The 21,094-nt window shown below is 41.3% G+C and overlaps 1 protein-coding gene across 1 annotated transcript in view; it reads left to right on the top strand.

Moving 5' to 3' along the window:
- Positions 1-12,562, top strand: part of SIRT1 (sirtuin 1) — a 1,558,788-nt gene extending 1,546,226 nt beyond the window's left edge. The window contains exon 9 of the mRNA XM_044056380.1: positions 11,268-12,562. Within this exon, the coding sequence (XP_043912315.1) occupies positions 11,268-11,584 (317 nt within the window). The 3' untranslated portion in view covers positions 11,585-12,562. The remainder of the gene's footprint in view (positions 1-11,267) is intronic.
- Positions 12,563-21,094: the final 8,532 nt, after the last annotated feature.

Below are 21,094 nucleotides of genomic sequence, written 5' to 3'. Positions count from 1 at the left end.
TTTCAGAGCTACAGGCACTCATGGCTGTAGAACCTTTTGTCATTTTTTATCCAGACAGGGTCTCTCTCAGGACAAACCCAACATTTATGCCTAAGATGGTGTCCAGTGTGGCTCTTAACCAAACTATTCACCTGGCAACTTTTTATCCAAACCCACAGAACATGGGGGAGAGAATTCTGCATTCTTTGGACGTACACAGACAGCTTAGATTCTACTTGGACAGAACCAAAGTTTTCAGAAAGAGCAATTACTAGTGTCCAATGCTGCAGGATCACAATGAAAGGATATCTCAAAGCAGACTATTTCAAAGTGGATAGACCACTGCATTCGTTTCTGCTATGTACTCCATGGCAAACCAGTGCCTGAGAGCATTAGGCCACATTCAACCAGAGCTGCAGCCACTTAAGCAGCCTTTCTCAGGGGAGTACCAACCAAGGACATTTTAGAGGCTGCTACTTGGAGTTCAGTGCGCACCTTTACAAAGCACTATCATCTACCACTCTATTCTAAATCCAGGGAAGACTTTGCCACTGCAGTTCTGCAGGGCCTCATAGCCGCTCCTAATGCTGTTTAGCTCCAGCCTCCCATACATAGCTTTGAGACTCTACCCAAATGTAATGACTGCAACAGTGAATACCCTCGAACATCTACATTTATGGTAAGTGTACATAGGTTCATAGGTTCATAGGTTCATACTAGGCTATCTGCCCAAGGGCATTTATAAGCCTAGCCCATAGTTATGTGGCTTTCGCCACCCCTTTAGTTTGAATAAAAACTATGCCTATCATTTTTCTGTGCCTCTGTCAAGCAGTGACACTGAACTAATCCCTGGGATATATCTGCGATCTCCCATCCATTGGTCAAGATTCCTCTTGAACAAGGCCAGCGAGGTGCTCTGCCTCACATGTACCGGGATTTTGTTCCACAGCATAGGGAGTCTCTGGGTGATGAATCTGTCCCTCCAGCACGTTCTATTTATAACCGTGTCAAGGTTTAAGTCTCCGCCCTTGTGGTTCTGAGGGATCTAGATTTTTGAGGTGAAGCATATTCATCAAATCTGGGTTTGACATGGCCTTATATGTCAGGCACAGGTCACCTCTGAGCAAGCGGTATGAGACTGAATAAAGCTGGAGTTCTTTCAGTCGGGCAGCATAAGACATATTTTGAGACCCTTTATCCTTTTGGTGAGGAACTTTTGGGGCCTTTCAAGCTGCATCAGGTGTCTGGTCAGATACATTCCGAACGGGCATTGTACTCAATCATAGGTCTAATGAGTGATGAGTACAGGGGACGATGACCTCCCTTGATCTAGATGTGAATCCCTTCATGATCAGGTGGGCGATATAGAAGGTTTTCCTAACTACTTTAGCAACATGAGTGTCAAGCGAAGACTACTGTCAACTTGGGTCCCCAGATCCCTGATGACTTTTCTGTGCTCAGTGGATTGTCACCTATATGGTAGCTAGGGGTAACCTTGTTTTTCCCGAAGGGTATGACTATGCATTTTTGGCGTTTAACTTCAGGCCATGGCTCTGGCACCAGTTATCCGTTTCTGTGAGGCCCTTCTGGAGGATATCTGTGTCAGATGTGTTTTCGACTATGGCCCAGTTTGCAGTCATCTGCAAACTTTGTCAGCCATAACCCTCCTGTGTTTGCTTGTACTTCAGAAAAGTAGATGCGAACAAGAGTGGACCCAGGACTGAGCCCTGTGGGACACCACTTGTGACAGGCTTTGAGTCTGACATGGCTCCAGCAACTCTGACCCTGTGGGTTCTGTCGCTTAGCCAGTTTGCAACCCATCTTGTGATGTATGGGTTTACATTCAAGCTGATGAGTTTTTCGATGATACCTGAGTGGGGTATTGTGTCAAGGCCTTTGCCAGGTCGAGGTAGGCTGTATGGACTGCCTTTCCCTCATCAATGGCCTTGGTGACTGTCTCGAAAAGTCAACCAAGTTTAAGAGGCAGGATCTGCCTTTGACAAAGCCAAACTGGGTTGGATCCAAAGTCTGCAAGTTCCCTATGTCTTTATTTATGAGTTCCATTATGATCCTCTCCATGGCTTTGCAGATAAGGCTTGTCAAGCTAATGGGGCGGTAATTTCCAGGGTCTGTGGAGGCACCGCCCTTATGAAGTGGGACCACAGTCGCCGTGCGCCACTCCTTGGGTACGTATCCTGAGGTGAGGCTAAGATTAAACAGCTGTCCTAACTGTGGGTTTAATTCCTCGTTGAGTTCATGAAGCACACAGCCGGGGACACCATCCGGTCCCATGGATGCTGTGTTTTTTGCCTTAGTGAGGGCAGTTCTCACCTGGGCGTTGGAGATGTTTGGGGGGCTACAATCCTCTGGAATAGATATCTCTCCTTTTGGGGGGGAGGGAGCCCTTGTATCCAAGACCCCTGGGGTGTCTTCATCGGATCCTAAGATGATATGCTCTTAGATTCTGTTAAATTCTGTGAGTTGCCCAGCGCCCAAGTATTTCAGAGCAAGAGGACTGTCAAAGCCGGTGTTGGATCCTGGGGGTTGGGATCAACCCCGAAACTGTGGGTGCCATCTCTTCTTCTCGAGGCTTTGACACTGGATAGCTTGGATCTGACTCCTTCCTTGGGTGGAGTGCTTATGGAGAGGTGCAGGAGCTGATGGTCTGGGAATTATCTCCTTTCTGTCAATGTTGGTTCTTTTGCCTTTCAGGTTGTTGAGAGTGCCTTTTCTTTATCTACAGAAAGGACATCCTTGCCCTCCTCGGATTAGACAACTGTACTGCCTCTAATTCTCTCTTCTGAGCTTTGTTCATCCATTCCACTGAGAAAGCCAAGCCCAGTCAAGTCTCCAGTCGGTCCTCAAGTTATCCTGATCCCTTCTAATACTTTCCCAGACCACCCCACTGAGGAGGTTCCTTGGAAGAGGACATGTAAAAGGAGACACCTAGATTCCCCTCCCCACCTGAAGACGTCTCATTTGTAGACATTCTAGAAGTTTAAAAACAGAAAGTTGGTCGGTCTTCCGATACCCCTTCCCAGGAAAAATCTGTGTTCTTGGAGGCTTTTGGGTCTGGCGCAGCCACTTCTTGGGTGACTCCCATGGCTGAAGAACTCTTAGATCTTGTTTCTTGTCAGAAGTGGAAGGAATCAGATACTTTAGAGGTGATCACTAAACGACCTGACAGAAGTTTAGCTACTCCCAAGAACAGAGCACAGTGGAATCCCAGTAGATACCATGATTGTGGTAGTAGCCACCAAAAAAGAGCTGGTGGAACAGAGCTCTTCTGTCCAGCCCCCTGATGAGGAGTTCAGGGCCTTGGACAGGTTTGCTAGGCATGTGTATGCTTCATTGACCTTTGCCTTCTGGTCGCTGAATTACCTGGCACATTTTACAAGATTACAAAGATTTGACCAAAGAAATTTTCAAATCTCTTTCTGGGACCATGTCTGATGATGACTAGAAAAGTCTCCTTGTGACTAGCTACTCGCCAGTTAATTTCTAATGCGTCCTTGAGGCTGATTTCCCATGCAGCAGAAGGTCCCTCACAGGCAGCGTGTTCAGGCTTGGCCATTAGGAAACATGCCTGGATGTGAGACTGATTTTGTGGAGCCCTTTGAGTCTTTATTAATGCCCCCTTTGATTGATATTCCTTATTTGGTCCCAGGGTAAAGGACACACTCTCCAGATGTGAGCAAGAGGGAGAGAACCTGTCTGCCATGGGCATATGTTTTTCTACTCCTCAAAGACCTTTCTCTAGGAATCTGCAGGGCGGTAGAAAAATGTGGTTCAGAAAATCATAGGGTCCTTTTCAATACTTGCCCAGGGGGTGTACAGGGGATCTCAAATAGAAGACTTTACCTCCACAGCAGAGGTGGCCTGTGGAACCAGGACTTCTGGAATTCCTTCTCGGACAAGCCCTTTGTCTGTGCTCTAAAGAGCCTGGCTATCTATAACAAAAGATTCCAGGGTGCAGAGAATTGTATCCAGAAGTTATATAATGCCATTTTCCCAAACCTGTGCAGGAATGAAGACAATCCCCAATGTTCCACCCAGTCAGAGGGATGCATCACCATTAGAAATAGAAAAGCTGCTAGAAAAAGAAAGTCATCCAGAAGGTTCTCCCAAACCAGAGAGGATCTGGGACGTATTCAAGATTCTTTATGGTGCCAGAAATGGCAGGGGACTTGAGACCAATTCTGGATCTCGGCAAACTAAATAATTTTATGCAGTATTCAAGGTTCCATATAGTCAAAGTTCAGTCTACTTTGCTTCTGCTGTGATGGGACGATTGGATGTGCTTGATAAATCTTCAGGATAGATACTATCCCATCAACATTTATTTTATTTGCAGTTTGTTTGCCAGGATGGCCCATTGGGCCACTAGGAGCCCGTTTTCAGTGGAGTCCTGGGGAGAAAAGCTCCAATTTACAGTTACATTTTAAAGTTTAAAATTACAAATGTATAAGTCAGTAGAATAAAGAGTGACAATATTACAATAAATTGGCATTTAAACAAATTAGTGTATATATATATTGAGCAAGCCGCGGTGATGCAGCGATAGCATTGTTGCCTCATAGCAAGAGGTTCTCCCATTCGATTCTCAGCTGGAGTGCGGGGAGTGCCTTCTGTGTGGAGTCTGCATGTCCTCCCAGCAGTTGGGTGGGCACTCGAAAGACATGCATAAATGGGCGTGTCTTCGCTGAAGATTGAACGTCAAGTTGGCACCACGGCGTTCGTGAAAATCTACTGCCAATCAGCGGACCGGAGTTCCGCTGTGCCACCCCTAACCGGGAAAAGCTGAAAGACAACATACATATATATATATATATATATATATATATATATATATATATATATATATATATATGAGCAAAGTTAAATTACAATCAATTTTTTTTTTTTTTGTGTGTGCCATTTCCAACACTTTATTAGTGGATACATGGCTGTAGAAAGATATTCACAGATTTATTAGCTGAAGTCAAGGAAGTTATGTAGAATGAGAGCAGGAGCATTCCCATTGTGAGGTTAGGTGTGAGTGAAGCAAAGTTTTGAAGGTGGAGGGACTGCTAGTGGTGTAGATTAGACGAGGGAGAGAGTTCCAGTGGCAAGCTACAGAGAAGGACGGAAGATGTTTGCCAGGTGGATGGACAGGTTTATGTAATTCTATTAGATTTTTGGGAGTTAGATCTTAGAAATCTATGAGGCTGATGCATTTGAAAGGTGGAGCCAAGAGAGGGGCAGAGAGAGGAGCTGAAAATAAGTTTGTGTGCTGGGATAAGTTGGATATATATAAGGTAATTAGGTAACTCTAGCCACTTCATGTGATGTAGGGAAGTACAATGGGTAGAGGTTCTGTGGCCTGTTGCAAATTTAGAGATTTTATTATAACGGGGAGAGTTTTGTCTTGAGTGAAGTGTGCAGTTTAGTAAGGATAAAGGCGCCATAGAGGAGGGATGGGATAAGATGAGTACAAGTGAGAATGATCCGGGCAGAGGGAGAGAGAGCGTGATTTTGGTGATACAGAATACCAAGCTTCTTGTGAGTTTTTTGATATTTACTTGGAGATGGCTATCAAACTTTAGTTGATAGTCAATAAGGACTCCCAAGTAGTTTTGCAGTGGAGACTATTTCGAGAAGTGTATTAGTTCCACTGGTGATAGAGAATGAGTTTTTATCTAGGCTGATAGTTTTGGATGGGGTGAATATCATACATTTAGTCTTGGTAGCATTGAGTGCTAGATGGTTGTCTAGCATCCATTGCTCAATAGAAGAGAAGGCATCCTGGGTTAGTTTTGCTAAGGAAGAAATGGAGGTGGCAGAGCAGATTATAGTTGAATAGTCTGCGTATTGGACGATATTGGTGTTAGGGATGACCTGATAAGTCATTGATGAAAATATTAAATAGAAGGGGACCTAGAATTGAGCCTTGGGGCACACCTGTAGGAGTATTTAGGAAGGGTGAGGTGGCTTGTTTCCATTTGCTTGTTGCCAGTTTGATGGATAACTGGTGAACCAGTCAATAGGGGAGTGGGATGTGTTTAGTTTAGAGAGTTTAGTAAGGAAAGGACTATAAGAGATGGTGTCGAAGGTCTTGGAGAGGTCTAGGAGAGTGGATATGATGTTTCCCTGAGTCTCGGGCCTTATTGACGGTTTCTAGGAAGGAGAGGAGAGCAGTGGTTGTACTATGGCCAGGTCGAAATCCGTGTTGGGTGGGAGTGAGAAGGTGGTTATCTATAAGATGGGGTACGAGTTGTAAATGGACACATTTTTCAAGGAGCTTGGAGACAGGGACTAGGATGCAATAGGCTGAAAGTCGGGGATGTCATTATTATTATTACCTCTTTTATGGAGTGGAATAATAAAGGCCTTTTTCCGTGGCATTCTGTAATTGACTGACTTATTCGGATGCAGATAGGGAAGGCAATGGCTTCTGCGGCTATCTTTAGGAAGTGGGAGGGTATTTCATCCGGGGCATTAGAACATGGTTTCAAGTTTAGTAGAAGTTTTTTTTATAGCAGGTATAGAGATGAGGGTCATGGAGAAGGGAAGAGGGTGAGAGCTGAAGATATTGGAGGAGGAAGGATTGTATAGAGGTGAGTGTGAACTGGCACTCCAAGAGATATCTGTGGTTCTGTCTGGGAGCCAGTCATTACCAGTTCAGAGCACTGCCCTTTGGTTTCACCACAGTCCCCAGGGTGTTTACCAAATGCATGGCAGTGGTAATAGCTCACTTGAGATAGCTGGGATGCCAAGTGTTTTCATACCTAGACTGGGTCCTAATTTCCCCAACCAGGTATCTTCTCCTACAGACAAGAGACTGCTTGCTCCAGTTGTGCATCCATCTAGGCATCACTCTCCATTACGACAAATCACAACTCCTACCTAGGCACGGACAAGAGTTCATAGGTGCTCATTTGGACACAGTCAGCCTTTCTCCCTCCTGCTCAAATTCAGATCCCAGGTCAAGAAAGTAATAAAAAATTCTTCTCTTTCAGCACAACTAATTTTACAAGCCTTGGGATCCATGATGGTTGCTATAATCTTTGTTCATATGGCCAGGTTTCATATGCAAATACTTCAATGTACCATGTCAGCCCAGGGGTCTAGTCTTCAGCATCCTTTAAACCATTCCATTCAAGCTTACATAAGCAAGCACAAAAGGTATCTTCATTGATAGATTCATTTGAATGAAATTTCCAAAGGCTGTCCTTTTGTTCTGTCCCTGCTCACGGCCACAGTGACTACGGATGCTTCCCAACTGGGATGGGGGTGAGGTATTATTTGGGAAGGACAGTCCAAGGTACATGGTCCCCACTAAGAGGCCATGACACATGTCAGTGCCCTGGAAATGAAAGCAGTTCTAGTGTTGCATTCCCTTCAAGATGTTCATCCATCCAGGACAGTTGCTATTGAGACGGGCAGCATGTCAGTGGTCTGGTACATCAGCAAACAGGGAGGAACCAGGTGTTATCCACTTTGTCGACAAGCAATGAAAATGTGGCAATAGGTGATCTCTTCAGTCGCTTTCTAGTAGCAATTCACATTTTGGGGAAAACCAGTGCGCCTGCAGACAAACTAAGCAGGTCCATTCTGATGCCTCATGAGTAGTCTCTCAATGTGAAAGTACCAGAGAGAATTTTCTGTTGATGGGGCCGGTCATGCTGTGACCTGTTTGCATCTCCCCTCAACAACAAATGCAGCAGGTATTTTGCCCTGATCCTGCCAGTGGGCGAGTCACAAAGAAAAGCTATGTTCCACGATTGGCTCTCTGCTGGTCTTCATGCATACCCCTCATTGCCTGTCATTCCCAAATTTCTACAGAAAGCATGCCAGTTAAAGAGCAAAGTTTTCCTAATTGTCCCTTTTTGGCCTCGTCAGATTTGTTTCCCCTTCCTCTGGCCTCTCCTCATACAACCCCTGGATACTGGATCCATCTCCAGACCACCTGTCTCATCTGACAGGGATGATTCATCCAGACATAACAGACCTCAAACTGACTGCATGGTTTCTACAATTCCATTGATTGCTAGATAGCCCAGGCCTTCCTCCCCGGTCAGTCGTATTTTATTATCTTCTCAAAAAGCTTCTACTAGAAGGATTTACATAAATTGAATATATTTGTATTCTGGGCCCTTACAGGCATCTGGACCCCCTTTGTGCCCCTGTACTTGGCTGTACTTGAATTTTTAGCTTCAGTTCTCAATTAAGAGGTAGCTTTTCTATTAAGGTCCAGTTTGCTGCCATTTCAAACTTCCACCTAGGAAAAATAACTACCTTAGCTTCTTTTAAATTATGTAATGCTTTTCCTCAAAGGGGTCTTTTTACTTAGACCTTCGTTAAAGAATCCTACTCCTCCTCGGGATTTATCTGTTGTGATTCAGGCCGTGACCCAAATTCTCTTTGAACCATCAACCAGGTCTTATCTAAAATTTCTGTCTCAGAAACCCATTTTTCTGATGCCTATCACATCAGCTAGGTGAGTATCTGAACTCCTGGCTGTATCTTCCAAATCTCCATACCTGGTTTTCCACAAAGGCAAGGTGTCTTTGCAGACCAACCCATTTTTTTTTTTTTTTGCCTAAGGCAGCATCTGAGTCCAACATTCACCAGGTCATTAACCTCCTATTTTTCTTTCCCAAATAAGGGAGAGTACATGCTCCATATTTTGGATGTGCATAAACATCTTCAGTTTTCCTGAAATCCTTGGTTCTGTGGAAGTAAAAACAATAAAGTTGTTTCCTTCTCTCCTGCCAAATTGGACAAGCCAGTTTCCAAAGTTACTTTGGCCAAATGGCTAACTGATTGTATTTCCTTTGTTTATAGTAAGAGGATTATCCTTTCCTAAGACTGCTAGAGCTGATTCCATGAGGTCTATGGTGGTCTCTCCAAATTTTTGGTCAAGAGCTTCCATAGATGACATTTGTGCAGCTGCAATTTGGAGTAATGCTCACACTTTTATTGCTCATTTCAAATTGGATTTGATTTCCACGAGTAGAGCTGCCTTTGGCTCTGCAGTACTCTGGGATATCCTTCCATGTGGACCACCCAAGTTTTGAGAAGCTGTGGATGCTGTCCTGCCAAATGAGGAGTAAATGAAAAGGACATCATCATATAAAAAAGTTGTGTACTCACAATAACGTTTCATCTGCTTTTTCCATTTTCATTCTTCTTCAACTTCCTGCCCACCTGCCCCCATCCCTTGGCTTATGGAAAGACCTAAGAGTTCTCTCGGGAACTTTTGTTCCTTGTTTGAGCTCCAGCTTCCTTTTCTTATTCTATATTTATTAACTTCTTTAAGATGTGGTCTCTCTATGTCTAGGGGCAGCAAACTTGATCTGAAATATGTTAGGTTGGCAGGGCATTATGGATAAAGGGAGGCGCTTGAAAGTTTTGGATCCAAGGATCTGATAGAAGTGGCCCAAGTCTCATCCGAATCTCTGATCCCAACCGTCATTTGAGGAAGAATGAAAATGGACAAAGATGGAACGTTATAACCTTTTTTTAATGTAGATCCTTTGCATGACTGCATTTTAACATAATATGGTGAAATGCATGTCTTGTAAGTTTAGTCTATCAAAAATGGCATATGAACTGTCTACTTTGATCACACCTCTACAGCATGGGGATGTCTAAAAGGAATTTAATTGTAAACATTGCTTTGTTAGTTATAACCTGCTTTGATATTTTAACTAGTTTTCTAGAAGAGTCTGTGGACTGCTTCAGTTTCTGAAAAATGCAGTGTTTCTTGCAGCCAGGTGCTCTGCAGTACGGCAATGAAGTCTGGTTTAATTTTCGTTTCTGTTGACTTGCACTTTAGAGTTTTTCATCAGTGATGCTAATGTTTTATAATTTACCTCATCTGCTTTACTTGTGAAACATTAGATCCCACATTATAAAAATCCTTTCTTTGGCAGCTGAAATGCAGTGTAAATAGGAAACATGAAGTTGTGATTAAGCGCACGCACAACTCTAACAAGTTGTATATTATGTAGACGCTTCAGTAAACACTACTTTATAAATCCATGTAAAAATGGAAGGAATTGTTTGTAGCTTTAACAGATCAGCGGACTGATCCCATCATTCATATCTATCGTGCCAAGTATAGCTCTCCTCTTAATACAAGTTCTTAAAACCCCTTTTGTATATTTCTACAAAATTTGTGTTACAGCGGATGTAAACCGAGGTTTTTTTAAAACCGTGTACAATGTAATGTGTATGCTTTAATGGCTTTAGGATCTCATGTCAGAGTTGTTTTGTAGGTAGCTGTTTAGACTTTTACATTATCTTGTGGTCAAGGGGGCACAGGATGTGGAAGGTACAAATCATTTATTCATTGGTCTTCTGAGAATGAATGAGAATGAATGAACACGTACATGTCACTTAAGACCTTTTACTGTTTATATATTTGTGTGTGTCGCATAGGGGGTAGGATTGAGTTAGCCAATGGCAAGGCACCAAAACATTTTCCTTAGCACACAGATTTTCTGCTCTACTTGGGTGCTGTAGTTTTTCAGTGCCTCAACATATGCATGAATATACTTGTTTGGAGCTCTTGGTAGCCATTGTGGGTATATTTAATGACTGATATTTAAAAGGTTCAAGTGCATATATGTATACATAATGCATATCTTAGTGGCACTGCACTTTTCTGATACTGAAGATGGGTTCTAGTGGAAGTCCAAAGGTTCTCAAACTAGCAAGAATAAAAGTTAAAATCTGTGCAGTAATATCCTAAGGTTACTGCAGCTTGGAGCAGTCTGTTGTTCTGAGGTACAGCAGTCTTGGAATTGTGCATGTACATGGGAGTTGGGGCCCCCCAACACTCGCACACACCTGAAGGGGGACCAAAACCAGTTTGCTTTTGTGACTTTTCAACAAATTTTGAAATTTATTATAGATCATTATTAATCTGTTTATTTTTCATATTTGCAGGCTTTACATTTTTGATAGCTTGAACTTGTATTTTATTTTAAATCCCTTGGAGTACTATGCAGGTGCTTAAGTGCATTTTTTCCTTAATTTTTTTAAATATTTTGAAGTCATTAGTCAACTTTTTACTTTTGTTTAGAATTTTAGAATATACTTAGATTAACTGCATTTTTTTTTGTTATGTAGACTTTGATGCAAAATTCACTGATTGTATCTTGCCATTTAAGAAAACAAAACTTCTTAAAACTGCAAGGTGGTTTTATGCTGGACCAGTCTCCTTTAAATCCCCAATACATATAAGAGTTGCAGTAACACTCTAGCAGATTTGCAATGTCTTGTTTTATTTTTCTCCTCAGATTCACAGTACTTATTTCTTGCACCTCATCGATATATTTTCCTTGGTGCTGAGGTATACTCTGATTCAGAAGAGGAGGAGGATAGTTTGAGCTCTAGTTCTTGTGGAAGCCACTGTGATAGTGAATCCTGCCATAGCCCTAGTGCTTGTGATCTAGAAGAGGACAGCAGCGAATTAGAAGAACTGAGCAGAAGAGCAGGAGGTGATGTGAGCAGTCCTGCAGGACAAGAGAAAACATGTTTGGCAAACGATGGTGACAAAACAGAAAGTGGTTCCCTACTGCCAGAACTGTTACGTAAAGATCCTGGAGGCTCTTGAGTATATAAAGTACTGAATTAATGGGAAACTTAATTGTAATTCCTTATCCACCAGCATTACCATCTTCAATGGTTGAATGAATGGTACAGCATTTAAACACAGAACGTCTAGGAAAAAGTGTGGATTCCAAGGACTGTGATTCAGAACACAGATATTTGTTCCAAGTTTGCTTAAACTTTGTGCTAAAAATTCAAACTTTAATTATGCACTCAACACTAGTTTTTTTTTTTTTTTCCAATAACATAATAGGTTACAATTGCAGTTATTTAATACGTCTGAATGCACTGCCTCTTCTGTTGCAGATAACTTTCTAAGCCTTGTGAGATGTGTTACCAGTAGCAACAAGCCATTTAATTGCTGAAAGGAATTAAAGGGAACAGCTACTACAGACCAAAGACTAGTGGGATTTTTTCACTCATTTCTTTTAATAACCAGTTTTAGCTTGCTAGATTTTTTTTCTTGTACATTGTCTCACATATACACTGGCATTTTCATTCTGGCAGCTATTTTTTAAAACATTCTTTGAAAACATACACTATATGAGAGCAACAAGACAACTGAAAGGCTTAGTAGCTGTAGCAATTTGGATTGCAGTGTGTATGTGTATACTGTGTACACACATTAAGGCACACATATAGACTGTATACTTAACTGATTCTTACTGGAATTTATGCCGTTGCCAATCTCTGCACTTAATTTCCTTGTCTTTTAAATATATATGGTCTCCCTGTGGAAACTCATTATCCAGACTGATTTTCATGTTTTTAATGGTAGAATATTCTGACAGGTATTTTTACCAGTTTGTTTTGTAAACTGATGTCTGCTTTTTGACCCTTTGTGTTTTGAAGACTGCTAGATGGCCCAACACATACAAAATACCTGTCACTGTGGTAAAATGTATGTACAAAACAATTACTGTAGTAATTTCAAGAACAATGCAACACTCCTTTCTACAATAAAATGTAAAGGACTTTGAAAGTATCATATTTTTAAAACAAACTCTGAATCTTAGTTTTAAAGCTTAAACTCCAACTTCATATCCTAAGGTATTGTTTTTATTTTTTTATTAAACTGTATTTAAAATGTATATAATGTTTTTCTAATGCGTGGAAAAATACTTTACAGAAAAAAAAACTTCTGCATTCTAAATTAGATGGCAGGTGTGTTATTTCATGCAAGTGGCAGAAAGCTCTACAATTGCTGTATCAACATATTTTCCTTTCTCTTTTATTTGATAGAAACAGTCAGAACCATAATGCAGTGTGTAGACTGAATGAACATGAGGTCAGAGCTTGTTTTCTTAAGTTCAAATTGCAGAAATCACGTTAAGTGGCTTACTAAGACAAACTATCATGATGAAGTATATAGTGTTATGTAAAGCATTTAATATACATTGAACCTTGGGCTTTTCTGATGTTTCAGACCTGTCTGTAAAGGTTAGTTTCAGAATTTTAGTTTGTTTCCTGTGGGCAGTTGTCTTTGACCCCAAACACCTCAGTGACCTACTTTCCTTAGCCAGTTACCTCTAGCTACATGCCCATCCCTACACTATTTCTCTGCATGCTGGAGCCCTTTTGCCACTTCCAAAACAGATGTTTTGTACTCAGACCCTTGAAAGAGTACATATCTTTGGCAGATGCTTGTTTTCCTGGTTGTATGGGCCAAATACTTGTTTGTAAAATATTACATGGTCTTCACTGTGCTTGCATTGTTTGTCTTTATCTTGTTGATACTCTGTTGAGTAAAGTAATAATAGTGGTGTACACAGAATAAGCTCCTGTTGCTGTTCAGACTGTGCTGCCAGAGGTGTCACTGCAGATGACCAGGCTAGTGCCGCAGTTTTTGTTTAAACTAGAGTGATACCCTTATATCTGTAAATTGAATGCTTTTTTTGCGAAGTAGCAGGGATTGGTGCCTAAATTATGCATCACTCTAATTTCTGTCCGGCTTTTGACATTGTAGCAGGTGTTGTTAGTAGTACTGTGTTCCATTTATATTCAGGATTGTCAAAGCAGATAATATGGAGTGATCAAGACAGTTTTGGTTTTAGCCTCAGAAATGTTGTGTTTAGCTGGGAATGATCCATCTATTCTCAGCCCACTTTGTAAAGTGAAAATACTTAATTTTGCTTCAGTTCTGTATTTTCTGTTTTTTGTTTCGTTTTGGAATAGCAAATCATTGTACCATTCTTTGTACTTTTCATTACTTTAAACCTTTACATGTAGCATTTTGTTTGTATTGCTTTAATCTGTTTTTTTTTCTGTAGAGAAAAATAGAAATGCTGAAGTGAAATTAATGTGTTTTCTTTTGTGTAGTTTAGCCAAAAAATATTTTTTGTTGTTCTTGTGGATAGTCAACAATTTTGCAAGTATGGTGCCATTAACATTTCAAATACATTTTAAGAGACCCTTGCACGTTCACTAAAAAGGAACTAATTCTCCTCCAGACACTTATTTTTTTGCTTTCCCAGCAGCTGTTGGGTTCATCTTCCTTCCAGCAATACCCGATTCAAATTCTCCTGAAACTCTGCCCATTTATGGTTGTATACCTTGGCAGCCTTTGCATGAAATGGGGACAGGGTATACTTTATCAGGGAGTTGGCTTCCTCTTGTACACTTTTCACAAATGCATCCTTGGTGGATTTCTTTAGTCTTTAACTTTTAAAAGCACTGTAATTTAGATGTCTGCACAGAATCTGTGCACCCTTTTAAAGGCAGTTCTGACCTCCTCCTACGGTTCTACTCTAGTGATGGTGCTGCCTCTATCCATAGAATTCTACCCAAGTGTTAACCAATGGAAAAAGAACCCCCTGAGTAAGATGCAGTAGTTAAGTGAAAACCTGCAGTATCAGTTGTCTTAGAGAAGAGCCCTCTGCTTTATTCCATCCTCTGGAATTGTTCTGCGATTTTATAACCTTTTCAGTTGTTTTTTTTTTCCCCTTATGAGTATATCATTGACCAAGCAGGAGTGCTAATTTGGGTTTCATTGGGAAACCATGTGAGCGCAGTTGCTCATGCTTTCTATAAAGATCTTGTATGAAAAGGCCTAGAAAGAAATACCAAGTATTGAATATAATTAAATTTAATCTGATAATACTGAGTTCTCTGATATGTATTGTCCCATATCTGGGGTGACAACAGAGTAGGGCATAGAATAAAGTCACTGTCCTTGCGATGTGGTGGCATTAATGACACTCCCACAAGCTGTTGCACCTCTTGTTTGGGTTACTGGCACCTACTTTGATAATCAGGCCTCCCTCAGTCCCCTATTTGACCTGTTTGTTCCCTCTTAAGGCCAGCTGAAGCCTAGCACTGGGGGAGTGGTGCATGTTGGTAGTTCAGAATTTATTTACTAATTCCCCTAACCTCCGTTTGACAGTTGTGACTTTTTTTCTCATGATTGTGTCATTAGATGTGTCTGCACTTGCACACATGCCAGCCTTAGCTGCAGTGCTGGACAAGCTGAAATCTGCTTCGTTCCCAATGTCAGTTCCTAGGTGCATGCATCACTAAGGTAACTGGCCGGCTAGGTTAAAGATGTAATTTTTCTCTCTGACCCACAGAGTGGATTACCAGCCATTGTACTTTAATTGGAGCAAATAGATTGAATATTGAAAAATATTTTTTATTGGATTAACTGTTATGATTTCCTCCATTGAAAATCCCAGTTTGGTTCCTTTTTTTCTCTTCATCTCGTACAGCTCCCTTGCCTAAGGATAAGCAGGTTTCCTGCTAACCCATAATGTAATATCATTGTGGGTCATAACAGTGTGCCTTACCCCAGTGCTGCCCAGTTTTTTTTCTTCTACTTGAGGATTACAAATTTTGATCATGTCATTTGTAATGGAAAGGTTCCTACGTTTAATGTCTAAGAATTTCAAGCTACCATTTACCAAATCATAGTCAAGACCTGCCTCAAACATTACTACTGTCCTAGGAGAAGACCACTATGTAAAGCTCAGCCATGTGTTTTAGCATTTTAACCCAGTTACCCAGAGATTCAAGAGTGAGAAGCTGTAGGTCTGCTTTGTATTTTCCTAAGTGGTGGTTTAGAATGACTGGTGTAGGAATTAGGAGGAGGGTCCCCTATGATCCCAAGTCCATTGGTGGAACACTGTAAGATGGCAAAGGGTGTAGCGGAAAAATACTCACATCTTCCTGGAGGCAAGTGTATCCCAAAAATAATCCCCCTTTCATTAGTGAAGGATGTAGCTTGTGTCTCTTTAATCTCTGTAAATGTTGATGGAGCCGTGAGAGGTGCACCTCATCAACAACCTTGTCCTGCATTCAGGGTTGTCAGCACTTCATGCCCTTAGAGAGATGGCTGAAGTTCACCAGGATGTAGTTCTTAAGCCCCCCCTGCAGGTGCCTAGCGGTCACAATAAATTGATGACTATCCTCTTCAGGTCTCTCCCTGGGTCTAGCAGGGCTTAGTTGCCCAATTTAAGGAAGATCCATAACATCACAATATTGAATTGTGGTGAGTCTTGAGTGTGGGAGTGTGTATTGTTAGGGAACATGGGCTTACACCAACACCATTCCACATTCAACCTTTGGCAGGTGTACCCTTTAGTGCCAGTGCCCTGTTGCCCAACCTCCATTACTTCACTCTGTAGTGCTTTCCTGTTGTGTGATTAACCTCATGTGTTGAGCAGAATTTGTCCTTTCCTAATCTGGAATTAAGATCCCTATTTTAGGAAGGGATTTGGGGCATTCAAGAGGCCTCATCAAAGATATGGGTTAAAATAATGCAAATTGTCTTCACTGTAGCCTCTCCTTGATGTACCCTCATTCAGAGAAGTGCTTAGACGGTAGAAGTCCCTCATGGACTACTGACCATAAGTTGTCTTAGGCCCCTATGCCAAAATACAGTTGTGTAAAGAAGGTGGAGGTGTATTCCCTCCCGTGAATTCAGTGTTAAATGATGCTATTGGTACAGCCTAGAAGTAATGGATATTACTTTTACTCCCAAGAAGGTGGATACCCTTTGCAAACATTTTACATTGGTCCAGAGACCACAGCACCTGTGATCCTTACTGCCTGATAAGGAGTCTGTGACAGGATAGACAAAACTATTCTCTCCTTTGCCATGTTGGGACTTGAGTCACTCATTTTGCTGTCTAGGTTCCAGAACTCACTGGTAGAGCTGGCACTCTACATTACTTGGTCAGTGAAGAGTTGGTCAAGATTTTTATCACAATATTTACAAGCAGATTTTTATTTGTCCTCTTGTAATTTCGACTACACCGATACTAAGGCTGCTATGTCAGGCTGTGATGTTTGGTTCAAGGTCTTTTTAAAGATGATGATATGCAAGCTGTCTTGGATTGACACTTTTTGGGGAGATTCTTTTAGGTGTGTTTCCCAGGATTTGGTTAAGATCCTTCAAAGAAAAAACACCCTTACCGTGGTAGAGGGGTCTGTCTTGTCCACTCCTGATCCCTGCAACTATTACTACGCGAGGTCAACTCCAAAGAAGGCAGTCCCACTGAAGATTGTGCTCCTCTCCCAACAAGTGTCATTCAGTTTTCTGAAGAGGCTGTAGAGACCTTTCTGTATTCTGAGTAAGACTTTTATTTGTTTGTTTCTAAAGGGCATAGGAAACCTTTATCCCTCTTGAACTGTAGTGACTTCAGAGTTAGCATATATATGTCTTATGGCAAGTTGTGGTTTGTGATGCCCTTTTGATTATCTAGTGTACCTGTTTGGTCTTAGTGAACAAAATGGTTGCCTTTTGTACATCAGTGCCTGCCACATAGGCAGCTGTTTAAGTTTTCTCATGATAGACATAATTTTCAATATGTAGTGCCGCTGTGTGGTATGTCTCTGAGCTCTTGAATATTTAACCATGATGCTTATAGACCCTCACTACTTGACTGCAGATGTGCACGAGCTCCACCCACACCCCCAAAAGCTAAATCTGAGGAATCTGTTATGGGGATTTCAAAATAAGGTTTCAACTTAAAAAACATGCCCATATTTAAAGCAGCATTGGCTACCATGAAAGTTAATGAGGCAGATAACAGTGGAATGGGAAACTACAAATGTTTGGCATGCTGGTGCCATGTGTTTGTACTTGTAACTCCTGTGTCATAAGTTTAAGATGATCCTGTTTCCCTCCGGGCCATGGAAAAATAATACCTGGAACCAGCACTGAGCCTATGGAGTTCTTAGCTTGGTAGTCTGTCATTCTTTCTAAATCCCTTATGTATTGTAGTTTCCACTCTGAAAAAATTAAGTATCAGTGTCCTTTGTGTTTTTTTATAAATAGACTTTCAAGAAGAATTCAGTGCTGAATTGCTGAGTTTCTCTTCAGGGTGTGCCATGGTGTCATTTTGTGCTATCTTTATACAGTAATGCATCATCTCCTTGTGCCATCAGACTTAGGCAGCCCTTGTGTGTTTTGGTGCATTTTTCCACCGTTCATAAATTTGTCATCTTACTGTACTCCACAGTTTTGTATTTCCTCGGGAATACTGTTTGCTTTATGGTAGTAGACCAGTTTTTATTAACAAAAAGCTGCAAGGCTGCTTGAGATATTGAAGTTTCTTGGAAGGCTCCCTCTCCTGAGAACAGTTTTCCTGTACCCATGGAATCATGAGTATTCATGCAGTGATTTCAAGACTAGCAATAGTCGCAGACAGATGCACAGACCCAAAACCACTGCTGTCCAACAGTGTTGAATGCTTTCATCCAGGCCATATTACAAGGACTTTTTCAGAACCACAGATACATTTTTGAAGAAAGTGGTCATAGTTTTGTATAGCAGTGGTTTGGTCTTTTGTGTCTGTCCATGGATATTGGTCAGTTTTATTTGTTTTAAATTTTTGTGATTTCAGATCTGGCTTTTATAGTTCTTCACATAGACAAGATGGTTTTCTTCAACTGTCTTAAAATGTTTTCCTCCTTTAAGGTGATGCTAGACAGAGCTGGCCCTAGCAACTGTAGGACCCAGTTTGGCCACAGTGAAACAGCAGTGGTTAACTAGTCAAAATGTATTAAGTTGTCTGAGGTTAATGAATTATTGCACTTGTTTAGTTTTAAGTGACAGTAATTGTTGGGAGTGTTCGAGAGGGAAGCACACTGAATATAAGGAAGGATTTCGTAAACTTGATCAGAGTCCAGTATTACAGATTTATCAGTCAAGAACTGATTAGTGTTTAGAATGGAGTATGTCTTAACCATGAAGGATGTTGTCTCACTGGTATTTGATCACCTTTATACAGTCATGGATAGGTGTCCATGGGAATTGTTTGGGTGAAACGAGCTTAAATCCATTCATGTTTACAGAATGTCTTTCACTTGATTGTAGTTAAACATTTGAGGTGTACTTAGTGAAAAGATGGTCACTTGTTTCAGGAGGGTTACTTTGTATGCAAAAGCAGTTGGCCTACTTTCACTTGATCACAGTTGAATGATCAAGATAGGGGGCTGTTTATGTGAAATTAACCAGATGTGGTAGTTTCAAAGCTAGAATCAGAGGGGCTGCAGCCAACTAGCATAGATTCTGAAGTGTAGTGAATGACAGAATGCCAAAGAAGCTGAACAGTAAGGTATGCAAGACAGTGGTGCAATTAGTACTATATGGTACAGAAACCTGGGCAGTAAAGGCAGAGCAGATGAAGCTGGAGGTAATGGAAATTAAGTACCTGAGAAGGGCGGTAGGATGCATACTGGGACAGATGGAATGAGGACAAAAGAGCAGAAGTCAAAGTAGCCCCATTTGCAGAAAAGGTCAAAGAGATCAGATTACTATGGTTTGGATGGTTTACAGTCACATGTTCATTCGTCTTTTAGACGAACGAACTATGTGCGAAAACCACTTGGCAGAACCGGTAGGGCGAACACCACAATGTCGAAGCTGACAACAGCGAATGGCCGCTGTTGTCAGCTCCAACATTGCCGTGCAGATTGCACTATAATGGGGATGGGGAAATGTACTCTTACCCTCACTGTAGTGCGATCTCTGAGTTTGTATATTTAATTGGGGGGTGGGGGAGGTGCAAAGGGGCTTGCCCCCCTGCAAAAAACAGTCGTATGTTGAGTAGGTAGGGGCATTTCAGTGTAATTGACATTTTCAAAATTCGACTGCACTGAAATGCTCGGTTTGACATTTACACTGTTTGGTGTACAGATTTCTGAACATTTGGTTTGGACATCTGTACATTCGAACAATGTTATTTCGAACATGTGATAGTAAACCAGGTTGGACACATGCAGAGAAGCAGACGACAGTCTGATGAAAATGATTTAGGACAGACAGAGAAGGTAAGAAGAAATGAAGATGTACATCAGAGAGCTGGATGGATTATATGAGAAGATCTGTGACAGGTGTGACATTGAATTGAGAGAGAAGATGGCATTTAACACGATACCCCAACACCGTGTAGAAAATGGTAAAAAAGGGGGGATGATGATGATTCTGCCTTGTATAAAATCAGTATCCTTTTCCTGTATGTATTTGGGAAGGAGTATCTCAAGTCTTGGATAGAATTTTTACTAGTATTTTCTCATCTTTGTTTATTGGGGATATTGATCTGAGTGCCCCTTCAGTTTTTTTACCTTTTTCTTTGCGTGTCATGATTATTCTTACATGGCATTGGGGATGTTGTATACCTTTGATAGTTCGTCTTCTATTTCTGTACTTAATTTGTAGAATTCAGTGGGATACCTGCCTTCCTTTAATTCTTTTATTGTTAGTCTAACGTCTAATCTTATTGGCTTAACTAGTTCATTCATTTCTCCCTCTTGAGATCTTCACTCCTTTCCAGTTCTTTGTTCTGGGCCTTTTCAAGTACTTTTTTTGTATATTTCTTGGAAGAAGCTCCTTATTTCCTCTTTGTCTTTTACTTGGCCAGCTCTTGTTTAAGCTTGGTGATCCCCTTTCTTAAGTCTCTATGCCAAAACCTTACCTGCTTTCTCCCCTTGCAGCCACTAGAATTATTTCCCTTCTGCCATTTTTTTCGATATATGTGATTTCTAGGCTTTCTATATTGTTTTGATTGAGTTCTAGTTCTTTTTCGTTTTCTTTCTGACTTATCCATCTCCCTTTGTGTTTGTTTTAGATCCTGCTCCCACCTTCTTGGGTTGTCCTGTGTTTTTCCTGCATTTCCCTGCGTCATGAATTATCCAGCCTGTTATCAACACTTTCACCCCATTCCACCACTGTTCTGTAATCTCTAGTTTGTTTTCCTATCACAATTCTCCTCACCCCTTCCCCTTGTTTTCTCTGTTGGTCCTCAGCTCTCTGTTTTGAGGCATCTCATTTCCGTTGCCATTGTGGTATTTTCCCCTTCCTGTCTGTGCCTCCATTAGTACTGGATCATGATTATAGGTGGATCTGTCTAGTATTTCTATTTCACAACCTTTATTCTGCCCTCTACTGTCACCAGAAACCAGTCTAGCCTGCTTCCCTGATGTATTTGTCTCCAGGTAAAAGTGAATTGTTTTTCTTTTGCATGTCTCTCTCTCGATATGCCAACCCAGCCGCCATTACTCATTTCCTTCATTA

The sequence above is a fragment of the Protopterus annectens genome, chromosome 14.part0 (genome assembly GCF_019279795.1).
Source record: "Protopterus annectens isolate FY-2018-M chromosome 14.part0, PAN1.0, whole genome shotgun sequence".
Classification (NCBI taxonomy): Eukaryota; Metazoa; Chordata; order Ceratodontiformes; family Protopteridae; genus Protopterus; species Protopterus annectens.
This window is presented reverse-complemented; position numbering and strand designations above follow the sequence as displayed.